At 39.5% G+C, this 22237-nt stretch overlaps 1 protein-coding gene across 10 annotated transcripts in view; it reads left to right on the top strand.

Moving 5' to 3' along the window:
- Positions 1–895: 895 nt before the first annotated feature.
- CRPPA (CDP-L-ribitol pyrophosphorylase A) overlaps positions 896–22237 on the top strand; it is a 283342-nt gene continuing 262000 nt past the window's right edge. For 3 of the 10 annotated variants that reach the window (XR_006889771.1, XR_006889772.1, XM_046669719.1), the window contains exons 1-2: positions 900–1384; positions 12955–13231. Coding sequence is in view for 6 of the 10 variants with exons in the window: in XM_046669719.1 (XP_046525675.1) it covers positions 1134–1384; positions 12955–13231 (528 nt within the window). In the remaining 4 variants the exon portion in view is untranslated. Of the gene's footprint in view, positions 1385–3531; positions 4601–12954; positions 13232–22237 lie in introns of those variants that run through there. The other 7 variants (XR_006889770.1, XM_046669714.1, XM_046669717.1 and 4 more) reach the window with 6 other exon arrangements.

Genomic DNA, 22237 nt, shown 5'->3' with positions numbered 1-22237 from the left:
CAATCAGTAGTTCACTCAATAGGTATTTATTAAGCTCTGTTATATTCCAGCAGCTGGGTCCACAACCCAAACCAAAAAAGTAAGACTCCTGCTCTCATGGAGTTTACATTCCAAGGAACTAATACAATATGCTCTGATGCTCCAAATACTTCGCTACACTTTCGTGGTAAACATTGCCCGCAAGGACAGTACTAAATAAGGTCATGATATGCTTCACGTCTGGAATTCTTCAGCCTGGGCTGTACTTCTGTACAAACGCCTTAAGGCAGCTCTGCCATTAGGTGTGCAATCTTAGGCAAGTGACTTAAACATTATAACCTTGTTTCCTCCTCTGCAAAAGAGAAACAGTAATATTTGGGTTCTCCTGGAGATTAAATGAGATAACGTGTCCATCGTTCAGCAGTTATTAGTAGTATTGTTTTGGCTCCGCGGTTCCAAAAATGTGCTTGCTCATTCGAGTCACCTGGGGATTTTTAAAAACATTCCAAAGCCCAGGCCACACACCGGACCCATTAGGCCCCAATCTTGGGGCTGGGACATAGGCGTCGGCGCCTTTTGAGCTCCCCAGGTATTTCCAATGTGCAGACAAATTTGGGACCCACGGCAGTGTGGCTTATTGACATTTCCGAATAACATTTGCCCATCCACCTCTCTTCACCAGAGGTGGAAGCAGGAAGCCTCACGAGCTTAATGAAAGGTAGCCGAGGTGCACATGTCTCTGTCCCATCCTGTGACTTGGATCCAAATCGCTTCTAAATCTCCTCAGGGCAGAGGGATGGGAGGGAGTCCTGGCCGCCACTGCCTACGCACAGCTGGGAAGTTTAATGGGACGCTTAGGCGGATAAGCAGGGCTGGGACGCTTCCACCTGCGGCCACTGCTGGCTGGCGGGCGGGAGACGCGAGGAGCCGGGACAGCAGCCCTCCCGGAGCACGGGGCCCGCCGCAGAGGCCACACCGCGCCGACAGGGAGGCTCGGCAGCCGGCGCGTCCCCTGGGGACCCGCCCCGGCCGGCGCGCGCTGCTCGGGTGGGCGACCTCTGAGCCCCGGCCCTCGTCCGCCCTCCGCCCCGCGACTCGGCTGAGGGCCGGCGCAGCCGCGGGCCGCCTTCGCCAGGCCGAGCGGGGCCGCCGCCATGGAGCTCGGGCCGCCTGGCGGCGCCGGGCCCGCTGAGCCGGGGCCTCGCTTGCGCGGCTTGCGCGGCGACGACCGAGCGGCCTCGGCCGCCTGGCTGAGCGAGGCCTCGGCCGGGCGCCGCGCTCCGTCCGTGGCGGCCGTGCTGCCGGCGGGGGGCAGCGGGGAGAGGATGGGCGTCCCCACCCCGAAGCAGTTCTGCCCCGTCCTGGAGAGGCCGCTCATCAGCTACACTCTGCAGGCCCTCGAGAGGTAAGGCGGCGGCGGCGCGCCCCGGCCGGCCCCGCTCCAGCTCCCGCTCCCGCTCCCGCCCCCGCCCGCCGAGGGGCCGCGCTCCTGCACTGCGGCCGGCGGCTCCCCTGCGCGCGGAGCGGAATCGGCCCCCGAGTCCTGGACGCGCCCGGCGTCGGCGTGGTGGGGCCGGCCCGGCTCGGGGAGCGGACTCCGGGCAGGGGCTGGGCCTGGGGACGCTCGGTTCCCACTGGGGCTTGTGGGGCCTGATGACGAGAAGCTATTTTAGGAGTCTCTGTGCCTGTCCGCCCCTCTCCCTCTCATTCTCTCTGTTTCTGTGCCTGTGTGGGTGATGAGCTGTCCTTGCACGTCAAATTTCGTGGGCCTTCGTTCACTTTGTCCATTCATTCAGTAGCATTCGCTGAGCACCTCCCGTGAGACTGTGCTGACTGCTAAGTGCCGAAGACGGACCGAGGAGCAGAATCCAAGCCTTTCAATCGTGGAAACGGCTTTAAGGCGGCTAGATTCTGAAATCGAGGCCAATGCGTGCTTTACCTTGTTAGAAAATGGACTGCTTCCTTGGGGAAACGAAGGAGGGAGAGGGAATGAGATAAGGAGGGGAGCGGTAGTGAGGAGCTAGGGAGGTGAAAATGGGGGGATATGTTGTGTTATTTTTGGCACCGAGCAATGTGAGGGAGCTGGGGTGAGGCTGGAGGGATGGGATGCTGGGGGATTACAAAGGTCCACATACGTGTTGCCAGGGTGTTTCAACTTCTTGAAGCCAGTGGGGAGCTGTGGTAGTAGGTTAAACCTTGGCTTGAAGTGAGCCATCGGCCTTTCAAGAGAGGTGGCATCCTTTAGCCTTTGCGGGACGCGTTAGTGAGGGTGAAGCTAGTGAGGTTCTAGTCTGAGGACAGTAGCGTGTTATCCGGAAAAGAGCCCTCCTCTTTTACACACCCCAGAAGCCAGAGGGCAAGCTGCTTCGCATATGGTTGTTTTACTTTCTGAATATTGTCATTTGGAGACTGGAAGTGTAAAGTGCCATAACCACCCTTGATTCATGTAGTCAGGCCAGTGGTTACATCTGAAACTCATACAAACATTGACAGTTCCAAATTCTTCCTTTCTCGCTTCTGTAATCTTCCGTTTCTCTGGGTAGTTGCGCGGTGGGGGTGGGCGGTGGGTGGTGTGTGTGGGTTTCCTTAAAACCATTGTATGGATCGTGCACCTACAATATGCTGGTGTCATAGACATTGTGACAACATAGCCCGTGTATGCATGGGACACAATGCATCTTGGCCAGCAGGATCTTTGTCTACTTAGTAATTAGCTAAAGGGGACTGTAGTCATTGTAATGTTTCTTTCTTTCCTATGAAAAGACTCCTATATTAATTTGCATTTTTGTGTCTTAACTTCTGAGGCAGCCTGAGATAGGTGGATGCTAAAAAAAAATCTCACTTTTAAAGTAAACTGGTTTGGAAAGGCCTTGTTTATAGGAAATAAGACAGAAGAACACTTTTCTATTTTCTTAATTGATAACGGCAGTCTTAAAATTCTAATAGCAATAGTAACTAATCAAAATTCACTTTGAAACACTTCATGGCTAATTTTTGTTATTATTACAATGTCTGAAGAATTTGTGGAATATGACTATACTTTAGGTATGTCTCAGGAAATCCTTGGAAACCTTGCTGTGCAGGGGTGTACGGTGCTTCTTGACCATTTGCCAAATGAAAACCATTCTCTTTCTTTTTCTAAAAGATGGCTCCGTGGACTACTGATAGTTTTCCTAGAGCATGATGCTAAGAGGCTGAGGCAATTTCATCCCAAAAGATAAATTATGGAAGTTCAAACAAGGAAAGGAAATAGAAGCACAGAATGTCTTGTAAAATTCTTACTTTTTGCTTTCTGGAGAAATTATGCATGCTTACTAATTAAAGGGGAAGCACAGCTCTGACTCTCCCGAATAAGAAGGAATTGGATGTCACCATTGTTAACCATCTAGGTTATATTAAGAGGGTATCGGCCCTTCTTGCCCTTTAATAGCTGTGAGTTTGTGATGTCTAGAATTTGATTTCAAAGCTCGTTTTATTTGCGCCTTCTAAGTTAGGACTTTCCTTGCTCAGACTTTTGCTATCTCACTAACAGAGGCCTGAGAAGTTGTGAGTAAACTTTTATTTCTTAGTCATCATTTCTTGACTAAGAAATTAAAGATATTTGTTGAAAAATAACCCTTGTGGGTTGATTTTTTTTCTTTTGGAATTTTGAACTAATATAAAACAAATTATCTGCCTCAAAAATAAACTAATTAGGGCCTAAGAAAGAGCAGGTGGTCACCCATGAAGTTTTGGCCCTAAATTGGGATAGGAAAATGTAAAGACACATGACTAGTCATCCTTTTAGTTAGACAATGCCAGACGTGTGTTTCTTTCCACTCCTTCATTTACCCACCCCAAGGGACTGAAAATTTATAGCCGTGCAAGGGAAAAATGAATGAAACAGGAGGTGGAGCAGATAAAAGATACCAACAAAACTTGAAGAAAGGAGAGAGAGAAGCAGTAACCAATCAGATTCAACAGACCCAAGAAAGCTGAGACATAAGCCTTCAGGTAGAGCAGCTGTGAAGAAGCAAGTTGGTTGAAGTCATAGGATCTTGGAAAGGACCAGGAATTAGAGGCACAGTGTACCTCTGAAGGTGGGGTGGACAGAGCTCAGAAGACAACTGGTGGAAACCTTTAAAAGGAACAGTTAGACTCCCAGATCCCTGTCAGAACACTGGAGGCTTATTCTCTGGCTCAGAACCAGCACAGCCAATGGCCCAGTGAGGTGCTCTATGGTGAGAGAGGAATTAAAAGCAAGACTGCATGTTGGAATTATGAGACCCTTAGACCCTAAGGTAAACTAAAGGAAGCTTGATTTTCGGACATCATGCTACATATTAAATTTAGCACCTGTCCCTCTGTAATTGAGAAGTTGGAGGAGGCATTGAGAGAAAATCTGTTTTGTGAATTGACTGGGACTTGAGATCATTTATTTTTTCCTTCTGTCAAAATTGGGAAAATACACATTTTTTCCAGTTTAGCCAAGTTCTACTTCTGTGCCATTGAAGTTTCTTAGAAAAGCAATTATCATATTAAGTGAAATTCAAAAGAATCTCTGAACTCTCACTAATCTGAGATGTGTTGGCTAAAGGCTCTATCCGGATAAATGGAGGCTCAGAGTCTGTATCAAAATCAGGTATGTGTGGATATCTTTATTATAATTAGCCATCATATGTATATACATATAGACATTTATAAGTATATGTATGTGTTTATATATGTATACTATACTTATTAAGATTATACAACCGGTAGTTCAGACCTCTGAATCATGGGTGTAACTAAAAGGATCAAGCATAACAACTAATTTCAAGGTTTTATTAGGAACAAGGGACTTTCAGAAGTTGATTAAAAATGATGTTTTGGGGTCGGCCCAGCAGCATAGAGGTTAAGTTCGCGTACTCTACTTTGGTGGCTCGGGGTTTGTGGGTTTGGATCCCAGGCACGGACCTATACACTGCTCATCAAGCCATGCTGTGGCAGTGTCCCACATATAAAATAGAGGAAGATGGGCACAGATGTTAGCTCAGGTACAATCTTCCTCAAGCAAAAAGAAGATTGGCAACACATGTTAGCTCAGGCCCAATCTTCCTCACCAAAAAAAAACAAAACAAGAAAAAAACCAGTTTCTTGGAGTTTTTGAAAGTTTTATTTGGCCTTTTAGAAATATAAATTTTGGAACTACAGACTATAACATGAAGAGAACTTTGATTTTTTTCACATCTTTCTGACAAGGAACTGAGATCAAGGGTATGAGTCCCTTACATAACTATTGCTTTATGACCTGAGTTTCTAAAAGGAAATGTTGCTCCAAGGAAAATATACGACAGTGGTATTATTGGCAGGGGCATAAAGCTCTGACCGTTAAGTTGTAAAAGCCACTCACTATTGGTGAACTCGTATCGAAATTTTACTGTTTAGAAAGAAATGTATTCTCAGGTCTGAAGTAGGAAGTAAAAATTCCTGCCAGTCATTTCATTTCTGATTTCAAATAGCTAAGGAAAGAAAGTCTCGTTAACAGGGATTAGTTAACCTAGAATAGCTAAATAGACTAAAATAACAACAGCAACAAAAGCAAGTTAGAGAGGCAATCTTTGGCCATGCTTATTCAGATTCACGGTGGTGGTGGGCTGGGTGGGGATGGGAATTCTGACAATAGATTTGAACAAGGTCTGGCACAGCCTTCCCCGTAGCTCCTGAGGTTTCTCGAGTTCTGTTAGGGGGAGGATGCTGCTTAAAGTAACTTGTTCCTTGATACAGTTCCTTGCTCATCAAAAACCTTATTATAAGTTGGTCCAAGATATATCTTCTATAGGAAGAAAATGTGCTGTCCCCACTGATAAAAGGCATTCCAGACCTTGTGATAGTAATGTATATCATTGTAAGCTACTATCCTGGCATCCTAATTCATGTTTCAGTCCATTTTTAGTTTGATAATGTGAGTTAGTCTCCTCGAGTCTGATAACTACAGATTAACATTTGAAGGAAAAAAAACCATTTTGTCAATTTGTATGTGTTTATGTTATGGAAACTCTGAATTTTGTGATTGAGATTGGGTTGCTTTCTTGTCTTATCATTTGGAAAACCAATGGAAACTCATTTTTAGTAGTATTTTAAGACTCCATGGTGTGTTTTTCAGTGTATTAACTTATGGCTTATTTGATTTTTTTACTTTCTCCTTGTCTTTTTGTTTTCTTGCATACATAAAAAAATCATTCTCTCCTATATTTCTGAAAAACACTGCAAATTTTGTTTGAACCAGATAGATTAGAAATAAATACATAAGTGTTAATCCAAATGAGGAATGTTGATTGCTTGAATTAAGCTGAGGTAGTAGGAATGGAGTAGGGAAGACGGAAGAGAGATTTAGGCGGTAGAATTGACAGGGTTTGGTGATTAATTGGATCAGGAATTCAGCAAGAGAAAGTCATTTAGGATGCTTTTAGTTAAGTGATTGCTCAGCTATATGAATTTGACTTAAAATTTTGTCAACGCCTCATTAATAAAAGAGTCAGACCTGAGTCAAGGGAAGGAATAGGCCTGTATTTTGTACAGGTCAGATGACTAGGGATTTGTGTTAAGTTTCCAATGGCCCCCATGGGGCTCCTGTAAGACAAGAGATCAGACCAGGACTGGGAGGCTGGGCTTGACAACTGGGAGTCTGCCTGGACCCTAGTAAGGAGACTTGACATTTTGAAGGCAATGAGGAGCCAGCCCCTTCACACCAATTCAATATTTTGCTGCTAAAATATCAGGGTGGGTATGGAGAGATGAAAATCTGTAAATCGTGGCCATAGTACAACCCAGAGGCTTGATTTCCATGAAGGCTGTCATGGCAGTGAGCAGCAGCTGCCACTGTCCCTTGGAGCTAAACTTCTGCAGCCTGGATGAGAGCCCTTAGAGGTGTTAACAGGGCCTGATTTTTCCATCTGTTTTTTCAAAGCATTTGTTTAAATGTTGTATTTGCAACTGATGTTATTAAACTGTGAGCAGAGTACTCCTGTAAGTAATATTTACGTTATTCTGGGAGAAAATAACATCTGAGATATTTTATATCTTCCTCAACATGTCTGTAGATATAATGGAGTTTGAAGTTGGTTTGTATTTGCCTGTGGAACGTGCTGGAAGGAAATACTCAGAACTTGATAAAATCCAGCTATGGGGGGCAGGGAGGTTTGGTGTAGACTTGCCTTCAGCTTAGGAGGTCGACAGATCCATTTATTCAGCAAATATTTGTTCAGTAGGCACTGTGTGAGGTACTTAAGGTCTTTTTCAGTCCCATGATTCTACATTATTAAATTTTAATACTGTAAAAGGCTTTTAATTCTATAACTAGAATGGAATGTGAATAAATCCTTTGAAATACAAACAGTACTTACGAAGGCTTGCAAGTGCTGGGTGTATGCTGGGTTGCTGAACAAAATAGCATAAGCCCGTTATCTCTTAAGAGTGGTCTAAAACAGTGTTTTCTGCACTTTTTTTTAATTGTGACTTGTTATAAGAATTACGTTTTGCATTATGAATCAATGAGAAACACATACGTACACCCATACATATTTTAAAGAACATTTCACAAGAACAACCTATCCTTACTATTCGCTATGCGTTCTAATTATTCTCTTCTATTTCTTTTACTCAAAAATGTTAGTCTAAACTTAGTAAATTAGTTTTTTGACATGCTAATGGATCCTGAAATCTGCATTTTGAGAAACACTGGTTTAAATTACATTTTCTATTTAAAACCTCATATACTTGTTTAAAAAGTCTAAGGCCACAAGTATATCTGTAATTATTTATATCTACTTTCACTGCTTTCTGTTTTATGGAACATAATTATTTCATAGCTATTTTAAAGCATTGCAGTAAAACTGGGATTTTATTGAACAGATGTGTAGATGACTACTCTGTCAAGCAATGTCCCATCATCTTTCTCCCTCTTAGTTATTCTGTATTTTAACATTTAATTCAATGTAACTTTTCATTAAAAAAATAGCAACATGATGCTTAAAGTTGCTTTTAACCTATTTTTCTGGTGGAATGTACCATGAAAAGTAACAAGTAATAGCTTAGGAGACAAACGTTCTAGAACAGTCTTGCCCACTGAGTTAGTTGAACATGTACTTATAGCTTCTCTAAAAAAGAAAAAAGCTTAGTGTGATGTCACATTAATAAAGAATTGAAATATTACCTTTAATAGTTTTTTTCTGTAAAAGCAGTTTTTATTCCTTAATTGTTTAAGCTTTCTCTTCTCTATTCGTTTAACAGATATTTACTGACAGATGGTCTGTGAGGTCAGGAATTCTGCTAGTCTTTGTTCATTATTGTATCACCAGTGTCTAGCACAGTGCCTGGCAAATGTTAGATGCTTACTTGCTATTTGTTGAATGACCAAATGAACACATAAATCAAGAATACCTACTTTTGTTTGAACTATAAGAAATTTGACCGTTTTTGACCACAAAAGCAGCAGTGTTATACGGTTTAACACTAATAAAGTGCAGGAGACACAGTGATCCAGACATGATCTTTTCCCTCCTGGATTTTATCACCTTTTCCTAAGAGACAGTTAGTGCATTTGCAGAGGTGAATGGTGTGAGCTCCAAAGTCAGCGTGCAGTCCAGCCTGGTCCCTTCATTTCCTAGCTGTATGATCGTGGGTAGGTCACTGCTTCTGTGTCCTCTGTAAAAGGGAGATATTAGAGACTTACCTCATAGACTTGATGTGAATGTTAAGTGAGCTATTGTAGGCTCTACACAGTGGATGGCACCTAGCAAAGATTCCATATGTCTAAACTGCTGTTTCTACTATTAATATTACTGAAAGTTTAGTATGCACCAAGCCCTGGGGTGTAGTCTTTGCATTCTATGAGTTGGCAGACTAGGTAGGGTGATAGAAAATGAAATGGTACAGTATGATGCTTGGTAAGATTCTCTAGCAGTAAGAGTACTCTGGAAGCCCAGAGCAGGCATGCCACACCCAGAATGACAGTCAGGGAAAGCTTCCTGGAGGAGGCCATATCCGAACTGAAAGCTGAATAAGTAGGAGTCAGCCAGGAGTGGGTGGGGATGGGGGAGTGATAGGGATGGGGGTTAGTGTCAAGAGGCAAAGGAAGCAGCACAAGCAAAGACCTGGGTGTGAGAGAGAATGTGGTGTTAGTAGAGTAAGAGGGCCATGGAGGAGACCTGTGGTGCAGGGAGAAGTAGGCTGAGGTCAGGGCTTGAAGGGGATGGCCTCAAATTTGCACTTGGGAAAAAACAACTAGAGGTGGTGAGAATGGATTGTGGTGGGATAAGATGAGAAGGAGGAAACCAGTTAAGAGGCTGGTGAAATAATTGATGGAGAGATGACTGCCTGGGTCCCCGCTGTGGCAGTGGAAACAGAACCTTGGGAAACCCCACATTTAGGGGGCACTGAAGAACTGCCGCTTGCCACTTGCTAAGGGCTTTGTTAAGTACAGTGTAACTTCGAAACCGTGTAAGTACAGTGTAAGTTCTGTCAATTGTTTGCAATTGAAGGAGTGGGGAATGGATGGGCTACAAAACGAAACAAAGAGCAACCCAAACTTAGTCTTATTCCAGAATCCTCTTTATTGCTTGTACAGATTATTGTATATTTTATTCTTTGGCATTCTGTGAATATTGCCACCTTGTTTGTGATTAAAATTCCCCCAGGTGTCTGACAAAACGTGAAGGTAGTCCTGGCCTCTAGAAGCCTTAGGATCGAGAAATCAGAGTAAAGAGTCAAACACCTAGAAACAAAACAGTCAACAAAACCACACTGCATGGGGAAGGCTATTTTCATCCTTGATTTTTGTAGCTAACCAGCGCAATGAGGAGAGCTTCCTGTGTCTTCATAATCCTTGAAACTGCTGTCTTGTAAGACCTTATGCTGCTCCTGGTGGATGAAACAGACCAAGGTCATTTATTCGTGCAACAAATAATTATTGAGTACCTACTAGGTATTAGGTGTTAAGCAATAGGCAAAACAGACATTGTCCCTGCTATCATGCAGCCTATGTTCTAGAAGATGAGATAAAATGGAATGTTTATTGTTTTGATGAAAAATCGTAAACCTTTTTTCTACTTCTAGTATCTTTTGGCAGAAGACAGTAGTGTAGAAAAATGTATCTGTATATCAGCTATCTTTCTGACTTGTTTTCCATATTATATGAGAGACAGTCTAGAGGTGTTAGGAGGATTACATGAGTTAGAACATGAATAATGCTTAAGACATAAGTGCTTAATAGATGTTAGCTGCTATTATTTTATATTATATGATACTTCATTTATTTTGCCAATCTTTCTTACTGACTCATGTGGATTTTTACCTCTAATTTCTCTCTTAAATCCTATCTACAAGCTCCATCTGGTAGCCAGGTTACCATCATTGTCTTGCCCAGACTCTAGCAGCAGCCTCCTACCTGGTCTTTGCCTCCTTTCTCCCTCTACTCAATCTATTCTCCACCTTGCATTCACAGTAAAATTTATGCCCTTAAATTAATTTCTTATTGCTGCTGTAAAAATTTCTATGAATTGAGTGGCTTAAAACAACACATTTATTATCTTAGATTTCTGGAGGTCAGAAGTCCGAAATCAGTTTCACTGGGCTAAAATAAAGGTGTTGGCCGTGCTGCTACCTTATGCAGGCTCTAGGAACAATCCATTTCCTTGCCATTTTCCAGATTCTGTAGGTCATCCACATTCCTTGTGGTCCTACATCACTCTGACCTCTGCTTCTCTTATCATATCTCCTTTGACTCTCCTGTCTCTCTCTCTCCACTTATAAGGACTCATGATTATATTGGACCCACCCAGATCATCCAGGATAATCTCCCCATCTCAGAATCCTTAACTTAATCGCATCTGCGAAGTTCCTTTTGTCATGTAAGGTGACATATTCACAGGTTTTGGGAATGAGGAGGTGGATGTCTTCTGGGGGCCACTATTCTGTCTAGCACGTTTCCATCATGTCATAGGACAGTGCCTAGAACACGGGGGAGGAGAGAATTCTTAATTTTTTATTTTTAGTGTAAACATACTCCCCTGCATAAAGCTTTTCTGTGGCTTCCTATAGTTGTTAGGATTATAGACTAAAACCTCTAACATGGCCTGGGAGAGCACCATGGCTTGTCCCAGCCCAGTGCTTGCCTGGGCCTCCAGCTTCTTCATGAGCTCCTCTCCCCCTTGTTGATAGAACTCCAGCTCCATTTCCTCCCAGTCCCTCAGGACCTTGCCATGGCCTCCGCTTGCACCAGCCATCTCTTCCTCTCTCCAAACACCTTTGCCCGTTTGCCTGCCACTCACCGCTTGGACTGTAGAGCAAACTCTGCTTCCTTAGGGAGCATCGTCTTGGCCTTCTCTATGCTGATCAGATATTCTACTTGCATGTAGTCCTGGAGCATGAACTTCTGCATCCTTGCAATGGTTTATAGGAGTTACTTGTTTCATCTGTTAGCTCTGTGAAGGCAGTGACTATTTACATTGTATACTCAATGTTGATCATTTATTCAGGGCTCAGTAAGTATTTGTTAAAGGAATGGACTTAAAGATAGTATGCCTTTAAAGTTGGTTTTGCTCACCAGTGTAGTATTACTGTAGCCACAGGCAGAATGGGGTTTAGGGTTATTGGAAGAGTTTTTCAATAACAGAAGGTAGGAGATTGTTAATTATTGGGTAAAGCCACCCAAATATTTTTCATTTTTCAGTAAGAAAGTAGAGTTCTTTTCATTACTTAGTACTTTTCAGACCCTTCCATCTCTTTAAAAATGTGTTCAAGACTTTGAACTGTCTGACATGAACATATAGGATCTCACAGGCTAAGAATTCCATTAAATTTTAAAGGGACCTTTATTCAGAGTTGATATCATGGGTCAGAGGCGATTTTCCTGTTTTGGGCCTGTAGATTGTGGAACACTGAGTCTGCAGTGACATTAGCCTCTGTTAGCACTGGTGTTCAAGAGAAGTCTTTCTTGCTGTTGCCACTTAATGCTGTGGACTGTTGACAGAGCAGTACTGACAATACTGCTTTAAGGTCTTTAAGAAAATGTTTTACAACAGAAAAAAATTGCTTTATATTTTGTAGTTAACAGATTAATTCCTTTAATTTTATATTTCATTAAATTATGAGGTTTTCCATCTTATCTGAACCTGGTTTATATTTTTACAAATTTAATTATTATAGTTTCCCTATTTAAGCTATGATCTCTGACCTTGATGTAGGCAGTTTGTGTTAGATCAATTATCTAGCTTTGTTGACAGCTCAGTGGACTTTTGAAAGAGAACTTTTGGAATTCAAAAGTGCTTCAAATTGTTCCTATTGGATTGAGGGAAAAACTATTTGAAAAAAATCAATTCAAAAGCATAGTTTTGTTACATTCTTTTCTCTCAATCTACTCGTATTCTAATTATTTGAATTTAACTTAGGTCAGAGATCTGATATATATATATATATATATGTATGTATCTCATCTATATATAATTCACATAATACATAATTTCACTCTAAATAATATGAAATATCTGTTTCTACATATAGTGTGAAATATTCAGAGATTCTTCATTTATCAACCTCTTTACTAGAATGGATACAAATGCATAAAACTGATTTATTAACTTTCAGTTTTTTTTTTTTGAGGAAGATTAGCCCTGAGCTCACATCGGCTGCCAGTCCTCCTCTTTTTTGCTGCGGAAGATTGGTTCTGAGCTGATGTCTGTGCCCATCTTCTTCTACTCTATATGTGGGACACCCGGCACAGCATGGCTTCATAAGTGTGTGTCTGCACCTGGGATCTGAACTGGCAAACCCTAGGCCGCCAATCAGAGTGCATGAACTTAACTGCTGCGCCCTGATGCAGCCCCATATTAACTTTCAGTTTTTATTCTTCCTGTGAAGATATGCTAGTACTTATTAGTAATTCAGTTTTCTGTTATTAGCTTAACTTTGCTGTATAAAAATCAATTTATGTGAAGTGTATGCGTACTTTCCTTTTAGAGTATGTTGGATAAAGGACATTGTCGTGGCAGTAACTGGAGAGAACATGGAAGTAATGAAGGGTATTGTTCAGAGATACCAGCATAAACGCATCTCGCTTGTCGAAGCTGGAGTGACCCGCCACAGGTCAATTTTCAATGGACTGAAAGCGCTGGCCGAAGATCAACCCAATTCTAAGCTCTGTAAGCCAGAAGTAGTAATTATCCATGATGCTGTGAGACCATTTGTTGAGGAAGATGTCCTCCTTAAAGTTGCCATAGCTGCTAAGGAACATGGGGTAAGTATTGGTACTTCTGAGAGTGGATAAAGGGGCAAACACTATAGAGTTGGTTTATTTGCTGAATTTTGATGGAATTATATTTAAATGTCACGTTGTTTAAAATGGGCATGTTGACCTAAAGATGTTATGGTGATTTGTTTTAGGAAATTTATAGTATTATAGATTGTGAGACTGTTCTGGAATTTATCTTTTTCTATAGTCCTTTATCATAATGTAATAGGAACTCTTTGGAGAAGAATGCAGTAATAATGTCATTAGAGTATGGATATGAAGGGACCTTAAAGGAATGAAGTTAAATATGTGGTTATCTAAAAATGTCTAAGAAATCTTTCAAGTCTAAGACTTATATAATTAACAAAAATCTGGTTCATCGCACTCAAATTTTGTGTTTTGAGTTTTCAGAAGTGGTTTATTTTCTAGCACAAATAGCTAGGCAAGATTTTCCTACCCCTTAAAGTGAATCATCTTAAGATGACGGAGAATTCTGTTTTCAGCTCTGTTTCACCAAAATAAACACAAGATTGCAGAAAAACCGTTGTAATCTCTAGAACATCTTTGTTTTTTTTCTTACATTGCCAGGTAAAATTCTATAAAGAAGGAATGGATACTATACTTAAGTTTGCAGTCTAAATTTGAGACATTGTGAAAAAATCGCACAGACTTCATATGATATAATAAAAATAGTCTGAGGAGTACTACCGACTTGGGCCCAATTCTCAGTTTTTCTGATTATTAGTGGTGTAGTGTGGTCAACTTTCTCAACCTTTTTGAGCCCATTTTCCTTACTTGTAAAAATATAGATGCTAATACTTATAAGGTTGTTTTTAGTGTAGGAAATTATGTTAATTATTTAGTAGAGTGCTAAGTACTTAAAAAATGGTATTTTAAGATGAATTATAACATCTAGGTAAGAGAGTTTCCTCTAGGGGTTGTAGACCACTGGAAGAAATCATCTAAGCCTTCCTAGCCATCTGGAAGGCCAGGAAGCTATAAAATATCCATCTGGGAAAGACAGTCTATGATTTCTCTTTAGTTATCTTTATGTATTTGGATCATATAATTAGGAGACTGTCCCTAATTTCATCTCTTTTTCCTACAACATAAATTTATTTAAATTTGGACCTAAATAAGAAGTCCATAGGTCAAATGAAACATTGTGACTTCCTATCTTTAACATGACTTCTAAGTGGCATTTTGATGTAGTGAAAATCATGCTTCAGGAACATTAGTGACCATGAAGCTTTCTCGTGGCTCCTGTGCTTCTCCTTCGGCCGCTCCCTCTTCTCCAGGCTCCTCAGTTGTGGTGGAGGCACTGTAATCAGTCACAAGCATGGTGAGGAGGAAGAAAGGAGCAAAGAATTTATAACTTTTAGGAATGTGGGTAAAATTTTACAAATTTGAAAATATTCTAGGGAAGACTGTGTAATTTGGGCAGATAGATAGAAATTCCAGTGCATGCTAAATACATGTAAAATTATGGTTCCTTGCCCATGTTGTCTTTTGGAAAAATAGCGCTCAAACTCACTATAAAATTCACACATATTTGGAATTTTTGGTGTTAATTATATTTGAGAGATTATTTCTAAGAGATTGTCTATACTGATTCTTTAGGTAGTATGTCTGAAATGGCAAAAGAGGGCTTTTATCTTGTCTAATTAATATGCTAATAATATTGTTTAACAGGTAACTTAAAACATGTTAAAATACATAGCAGTTCGTGTTTTCTTGTTTGCAAATTTGTCAGAATTCCTTTTAGACTGTCTTTCTAATTTTGTTAATCAGAATGTAATTTGTAAGATTCAGTCACGTTATGCATCCTGAATAAAACCAAATTTTTTTTCAATAATCTGTGAAATTTTCTGATTATGTTAAGCTAGTTTAAAGCAAAAACTTTACAACCAATTTGTTTTGAAGTAAGTTTTAGAAATCTGGTCTCTTCTAGAAATATTGCATTGTTTTTGGCGGTGGTAAGGGATAATTCTCAAAGTATAAAGTCATAAGTTTCATACAGATAAAAGGTGAACATGTATTAAGGATTTAACTTAATTCATTAACGAAGGAACCAGACAGATATTACAATCTAGAGAAACACAAATTTATGTGGAGTAAAGGAATGTTGAAATTTACAAATAGAAAAAACTTCTTTTCCCATTGCGGGGGTGTGTGTCAACTGGACCTCTACTGAACAGAAATTATTTGCATGTTTATAGACAAGAATGATTTTGCATTGCTCTCAGTTATCTATAATTTCTGAGAATTGTAAAAGAGCCCAAAGACAATAAAAGGCTACACTGAGCTAATCTGGAAGGATCTGCTCTAAACAATACATAGTTTTCTATTGGAGACACTCAATAATATCTTTTGCTTATTCTTAATTTCTTCAAAAAGGTTTGGATAGTGACCCAGTAGCCTCAGGGAATCTAGGTACTTCTCCTGCCAACTCTCACACTGTTCTAATCATAAAATCATAAATGCAATTAATTGAGACTTATACTAGTAGCTGAAGTTCTAACATTGGTGGGAAGTATTGGCATCTTTTTAACCTCTGACCAATAAATTGTAAAAGCCGGATCCAAATCAAATGCTATCCCAAAGTGGGAAAATAGTGATGACTTTATGTAGTCAGAGCCACTTCGCAATTTGTTTTCTGTGGATTCCTTTGAACTCATTCTTCTAAACTATGTTCTATAGACTCTGAACTGACTCCCTTGTTTTCTTAGCTCTTAATTTTCAAGCTCTACCAAAAGGTCCCTTTCAGGTAACTCAATTTTCTAAATAAGCTGGACACTGTGACAGCCCTTGAGGGGATATGCAAGCTAAAGAGAACTCTGATATTTTAACTTAAATTTGGTTAAAGAAAACAAACCCCAAGTTGATGAAGATATTACCTCAAGAGACTAAAATGTCCAAAATTAGGGCTGACATTAGAGTTGCCTGCAAACAGAAACTTGACAATATCACCAGGACCCAGTTTCTCTCTCTTTTCTGTGTATGCTCCATTCTTGGGCTCCACAGAGGTAAGATGACCTCAGTAGGGCCAGCAGTTAAATCCTTTCAGCATTACTTCTCTCTTATTCTTAATGATAGTTTGCCTGGGTATGAAATTCTAAAAATAGCTGTAGCTATTTTTTTCCCAGTACTTTGAAACTGTATTATGTCATTATCTCCAGGCTTGTGTCCAGCTTTTGAGAAGTCTGCTAACCAGTCCAATTGGGTCCCTTGAAAGTAATTTGCTTTTTCTCTCTGGGTGCTCATAAGAATTTATTTTTTATAGATATTGTGCAGTGCCTCTATGATGCAGCTAGGTATGGATTTCTTTGTTTCCCTTGCTTTGGATTTATTATCCTTTATGGATTTTATGATTCATATATTTTTATCAATTCTGGAAAATTCTTAACCATTTTCTTATTGAATATTGACTCTATCCCATTGCCCAACCCATAACTTTTTTCCCCTTCTCCTTAGGGATCATTATATTTATGATCGACCTTCTCATCCTGCCCTCATGTCTCCTAACTTTTTTGTATTTTCCATCTCTTTGTGGGCTGCTTCCTGGATAATTTCAGTGTTCTCTTTCATTCATTCTTTGGCTCTACCTAACCTCCTGTTTAGGGATTTTAAAAGTTGTAATGATTTTTCAATTTCTGGGATTTCCATTTGGTCCTTTTTCAAATGTGATTGGTCTCCTTTTTCTTATGTTTTTGATTTTATATTTTATTTCTTTCAATATTGATCTATAACTTTGCACAATACATTTGTGTGCACTCATTTTAACTCCCACTGACACACTAGTATCTCCCAGATCTCTATTTCATGCTCAGGCTTCACACTCCTGAATTCCAGACCTTTTATATTCAACTTCTTAACTGAACAGAACAACTTAAATTTGCCTTTTTCTGTATCTGTGGAATCATGTATAGGTCTGAATTTATGAATCCTCCCTGCTCTTTTTCTTTAAATTTTATGCTGTAGATAAGAGGGAGTTATTGCTTTTTCAACAGGGAATAACATGATCAGATTTGAATTTTAGAAAGATAACTGTTTCCTTGGTTTGGTAGATGGATTAGAGGAAGAGTGTAGGGAAATGAAATTAGTTTTGATCACGGTAATGATGCAACTGAGCGATGATGGCCTATCTAAGCCAGTTGAGATGGAGAGGAAAGTGGAAGTTGTTAAAATGTTAAGGAACCTGGATTGATTGGACCTCACTGACTAGATGGTGTGTGAACCGTGAAGTAATAAGACACGTGTACTTCTTGTGCTTTTATTTTTCCTTCCCTTTCTTTGACAGTAGGCCTCCTCATCTCTTCTCCTAAAATCCTCGTCCTCCTGCCCTCGTCCACCTGCACATCCCTTTTAGGTTCTGTGAGATTGTGGTTTAGACATTAACTTCCTTGCCACAACTCTGCAGACCTACCCATGGAAATTGTTTTTATCTAAGAGTTTTAACTGCCTAAAACCTTTTGAGCACTGTTGTTGTCAATAACAATAAGATGTCATGATACATCTTATCACTTATCTCAAAAATCAGGGTTCCCAACACTTACCTCCCATACTGGGTTGTTTTTCCAAAGTTTAAAGCAACAAGGATTTTTGCATCTGAGAACAGGCTCCAGACCTTAGTTTCTTTCTATATTTGAATATTGATATGGCACAGGGTTTCTCAACCTTGACACAACTGACATTTTGGGTAAGAGAATTCTTTGTGGGAGACTGTCTTGTGTGCTGTGGGATGGTTAGCAGCATCCCTGTTCACTCCCCCCGCCCGCAACAACTGATGTGGTGGACAATAAACTTACAGAGTATGAAAGACCATAATTGACCATATTGCTATACATATGGATTTATCCTTACTCCTTCTTTTTTCAGTTTTGAGATATAATTGATAAACAGCATTTTATAAGTTTAAATATAATGTACAGCATAATGACTTGACATATTTTGAAATGATGACCAGCTTTTTCCTTAAGGTGAGTAATTGTATTTATAATTTAGTGAGCAGTTGGGTATAATGCCAGTTTAAAAATGGCTCTGGATATTTTGTTTCTTGAACAGTTAGAAAAACAAAACTTCTGTAGTGGTAGAATATTACTGAAGACTTAAAATCAAAGGTTAATATACATATTATTTCTTGTGTAGGAAGAATATACATTTCTTCATTAAACATTTTTAACTATTTAGAAAATCTTTGAGTCATTTTCTGAATAGAAATAGTGAAATTTATATAATAACCAGAAACTTTGTGGGGAGTATGTTTGTGTGTAATCTCTTTGTATTCTGTAGCATGGCTATATTTATTGATGATTAATAGCACTTTGGAAATTCATGTTAATATATATGCATCAGGAAGAATATACTTTTCCACTACTCAGTTCTGCAACTTGATGCTTCGTATTCTGGGCATGTTATAAGATAGAGATGGAAAATCACTTGGCAGACATTTGACTCTTGAAATTTGACATTAGGTAGCATCAACCATGGCAGAGAATCACTTGTACTTGATCTCTGTTGGATTGTTTTGATTGTGATCAAGTACAGTGAAGGTCAGAATTTAATCCTGGGTGGGGGTCGGGTAATGAGCTCTCCTGGATCCTTGGATCCCATATCATTATTGGAGAGAAACTTGGGTAGTTATTTAAGTCCTAGCTCTAAAGAAGCGGTTTTATTTGTGAGAAAGCAGTGTGTTCTGATGATGCAGGGGGACGTTTTAGGCTTATTCTGACAAAGTTTGGATGCCCAGGGCAGGTGCTGAACTGTTCCCTGACTTCATGGAATGAGGTGAAACTTTATCTGTTTCTGATGCTGGAGAAGCTACTGCATGAAAAGCTTTTGTTTTGCTTAATTTTTCAAACTCTGTACCCCCATATATCTATTCTATGATTTACCTTCAAATGAAATTCGAGAAGAGATAGATCAAGGAAAGATGAATGTATCTAGGCATTAAAGTTTATTATATATCCGAGTATAGTATTCCTGATCATATTGGATTTAAGGTATATGGTCCTAGTTTAATTTCCAGGAATTAAAGTTTAGTATGTAAAATAAAGCTTATTTCTTTTTGCTACATATTCACTTTTAGGAGTGCTTCATAAAGACACACTAATTTGTACAGAAGTTTTCTAAAATACCTGTATTTCTGTATTGAATAAATTATTAATAGAGTTTTCATTTATCAACAAAAGATTGGAATTATTCTATTATAAAAATATGAAATATTCAAAATCTCATAATTGCCAATGATTAGCTTTGAAGATGTGATTCTGTAAACATTTATTAAGTAGTCTCAATAAAGACAACTCAGGTAACTGAAATTGTAATTACAAGGTCGGAGGATTTCTGTTCTACGTTGTCATAATTAGCTCGAATGCAGATGCCTGAGGAGGAATGCGTGTTTGCACCTGCTGAGTGGATGGATAAGTGTTCAATTTTGCTTTTAAAAGTAAACAATAGAGGTGGGGTTCATCATTCCACATTGTATGATTTATATCTACGATAATTTCCATGCGTTGACATGCGGAAATACTTTGATAGGTTAACCTGAGAGGCAAGTGATCACTGTGGTGCTGAGCTGTTAAACTTCCGTTCAGGGCTTATAGGCCAATTCCCAAGGAGCCAGTGTATTTGATAACTTGGGAATCGTGCTTCATATAACAAACTTCCCAGATAGCCCTACTTTGGAGGCAACTAACCGACTTTGTCCATACTTGTCATAATTTTGATGCTTTGAATTTCAGAAAAGATCTTATAATTGAGGATTCATTGCCTGTTTGTTTCTGAACAAACCTCCCTTCCCATGGAAACAGCTACGGAGTACCTGCTTGTTAGCATTAGCATCTTCTATATCTGTTTATACCAGATAGTGCTATTGCGAGTGCTAGAGAAAAGAAGGGTCAGCAAGGGGGTTATTTTCACTTGTGACCCTTTTCAGCGGCCTTTTGTTTAGTAAGACCCTGGAAGCTGGTGGTCACCTTGTGCTTTCAATTGTCGTCATATTGTACTACTTTTTAACTGACCTATTGACTTACATAGACAAGAACCTACTAATGCTTGCAATTTACCAATCCTACCCTAATGACGTCTCAAATGTGGATGATTTCTGCTCTTGATGACACCATAATATGTCATAATATGTCATAAGATGACATCCATAAATACACATTTTAGAAATTTTCTTTTTAAAATACTGAAAACATGCAGAGAACTTTGGACACCTCCAGATCCACCACTTGGTGTAATAAATAGAATGTTATTAATCACTTTGAAACTGTGTCCCTGCCCTGATGTTGTTTACTTCCCCTAGATGGATAAACGTGACTCTGAACTTTGTTTTTATTTTCTTTTTAGTTTTGTAGCATATATCCCTAAACAACATATTTGTTGTGTGTTTGTTTTTTACACTCTATTTTTTTAGTTGAGGTGCAATTGACATATGTTTGTGTGATTTTTAACTTATATTTGACAGCATGTTCTTTGGCACAATATTTTTGGGGAAATCACATGAATCTGTGCATCAGTAGTTCAATCATGATCACTGCTTTATTTGTCACAGTTTATCTATTTACAGTGGATGGATATTTGTTTTCCTCTCTAGTTGTTGCTAATGCGAACATTGCCAGCGTGAACATTCTTATACATGTCTTCTCATGCACATGTACAAGGATTTCTCTGGAGTCAAGATATGTGCTGGTTATTAGCTTTACCAGATGATGCTGAATTATTTTCCAAACTTGTGTCAAATTGCGCTCTCCTTAGTAGTGTATAACAACAGTTCAAGTTGCCCCACATCCTCACCACCACTCGATATTGTTAAACCCCCTTTTATCTAATCCAGTAGTGCAAAATGCTTTCTCTTTGTGGTTTAAATTAGCATTTTGTTAATAGTCTGGGCATTTTTCAATATGTTTTTGGGCTTTATGTCTTCTCACTGAATTGCCCGTGTAAGTCTTTTGCCCCTGTTTCTATTTTTAAAATAAATACTGATGTGTAAGAGAGCTTTATATATTCTGGACACTGATACTTTTGCCAGCTATTGCTATATGCTTTGTACCTATTTTTTCCTTTTTTTTCTTTTTTTTTTATTGAGTTATTGATAGGTTACAATCTTGTGAAATTTCAATTGTACATTAATGTTTGTCAGTCATGTTGTAGGTGCACCACTTCACCCTTTGTGCCCACCCCCCACCCCACCTTTCCCCTGGTATCCACTAAACTGTTCTTGGTCCATAGTTTTAAATTCCTCATATGAGTGGAGTCATACACAGATTATCTTTCTCTCGCTGGCTTATTTTACTTAACATAATTCTCTCGAGGTCCATCCATGTTATTGCAAATGGAATGATTTTGTTCTGTTTTGCAGCTGAGTAGTATTCCATTGTATATATGTACCACATCTTCTTTATCCATTCGTCTGTTGATGGGCACTTAGGTTGCTTCCACGTCTTGGCTATTGTAAACAGTGCTGCAATAAACATTGGGGTGCACAGGACTTTTGGGATTGCTGACTTCAGGCTCTTTGGATAAATACCCAGTAGTGGGATGGCTGGATCGTATGGTAGTTCTATTTTTAGTTTTTTGAGGAATCTCCATACTGTTTTCCATAGTGGCTGCACCAGTTTGCATTCCCACCAGCAGTGTATGAGGGTTCCTTTTTCTCCGCAACCTCTCCAACATTTGTTGCTGTTAGTTTTAGATATTTTTGTCGTTCTAACGGGTGTAAGGTGATATCTTAGTGTAGTTTTGATTTGCATTTCCCTGATGATCAGCGATGATGAGCATCTTTTCATGTGCCTATTGGCCATCAGTATATCTTCTTTGGAGAAATGTCTGTTCATGTCTCCAGCCCATTTTTTGATTGGGTTGTTTGATGTTTTGTGGTTGAGTTGCGAGAGTTCTTTTTATATTAAGGATATTAAGCCTTTGTCAGATATATGACTTGCAAATATTTTTTCCCAGTTAGTGGGTTGTTTTTTTGTTTCAATCCTGTTTTCATTTGCCTTGAAGAAG

Source organism: Equus quagga, chromosome 8 (assembly GCF_021613505.1).
Source record: "Equus quagga isolate Etosha38 chromosome 8, UCLA_HA_Equagga_1.0, whole genome shotgun sequence".
Taxonomy (NCBI): Eukaryota; Metazoa; Chordata; class Mammalia; order Perissodactyla; family Equidae; genus Equus; species Equus quagga.
This window is presented reverse-complemented; position numbering and strand designations above follow the sequence as displayed.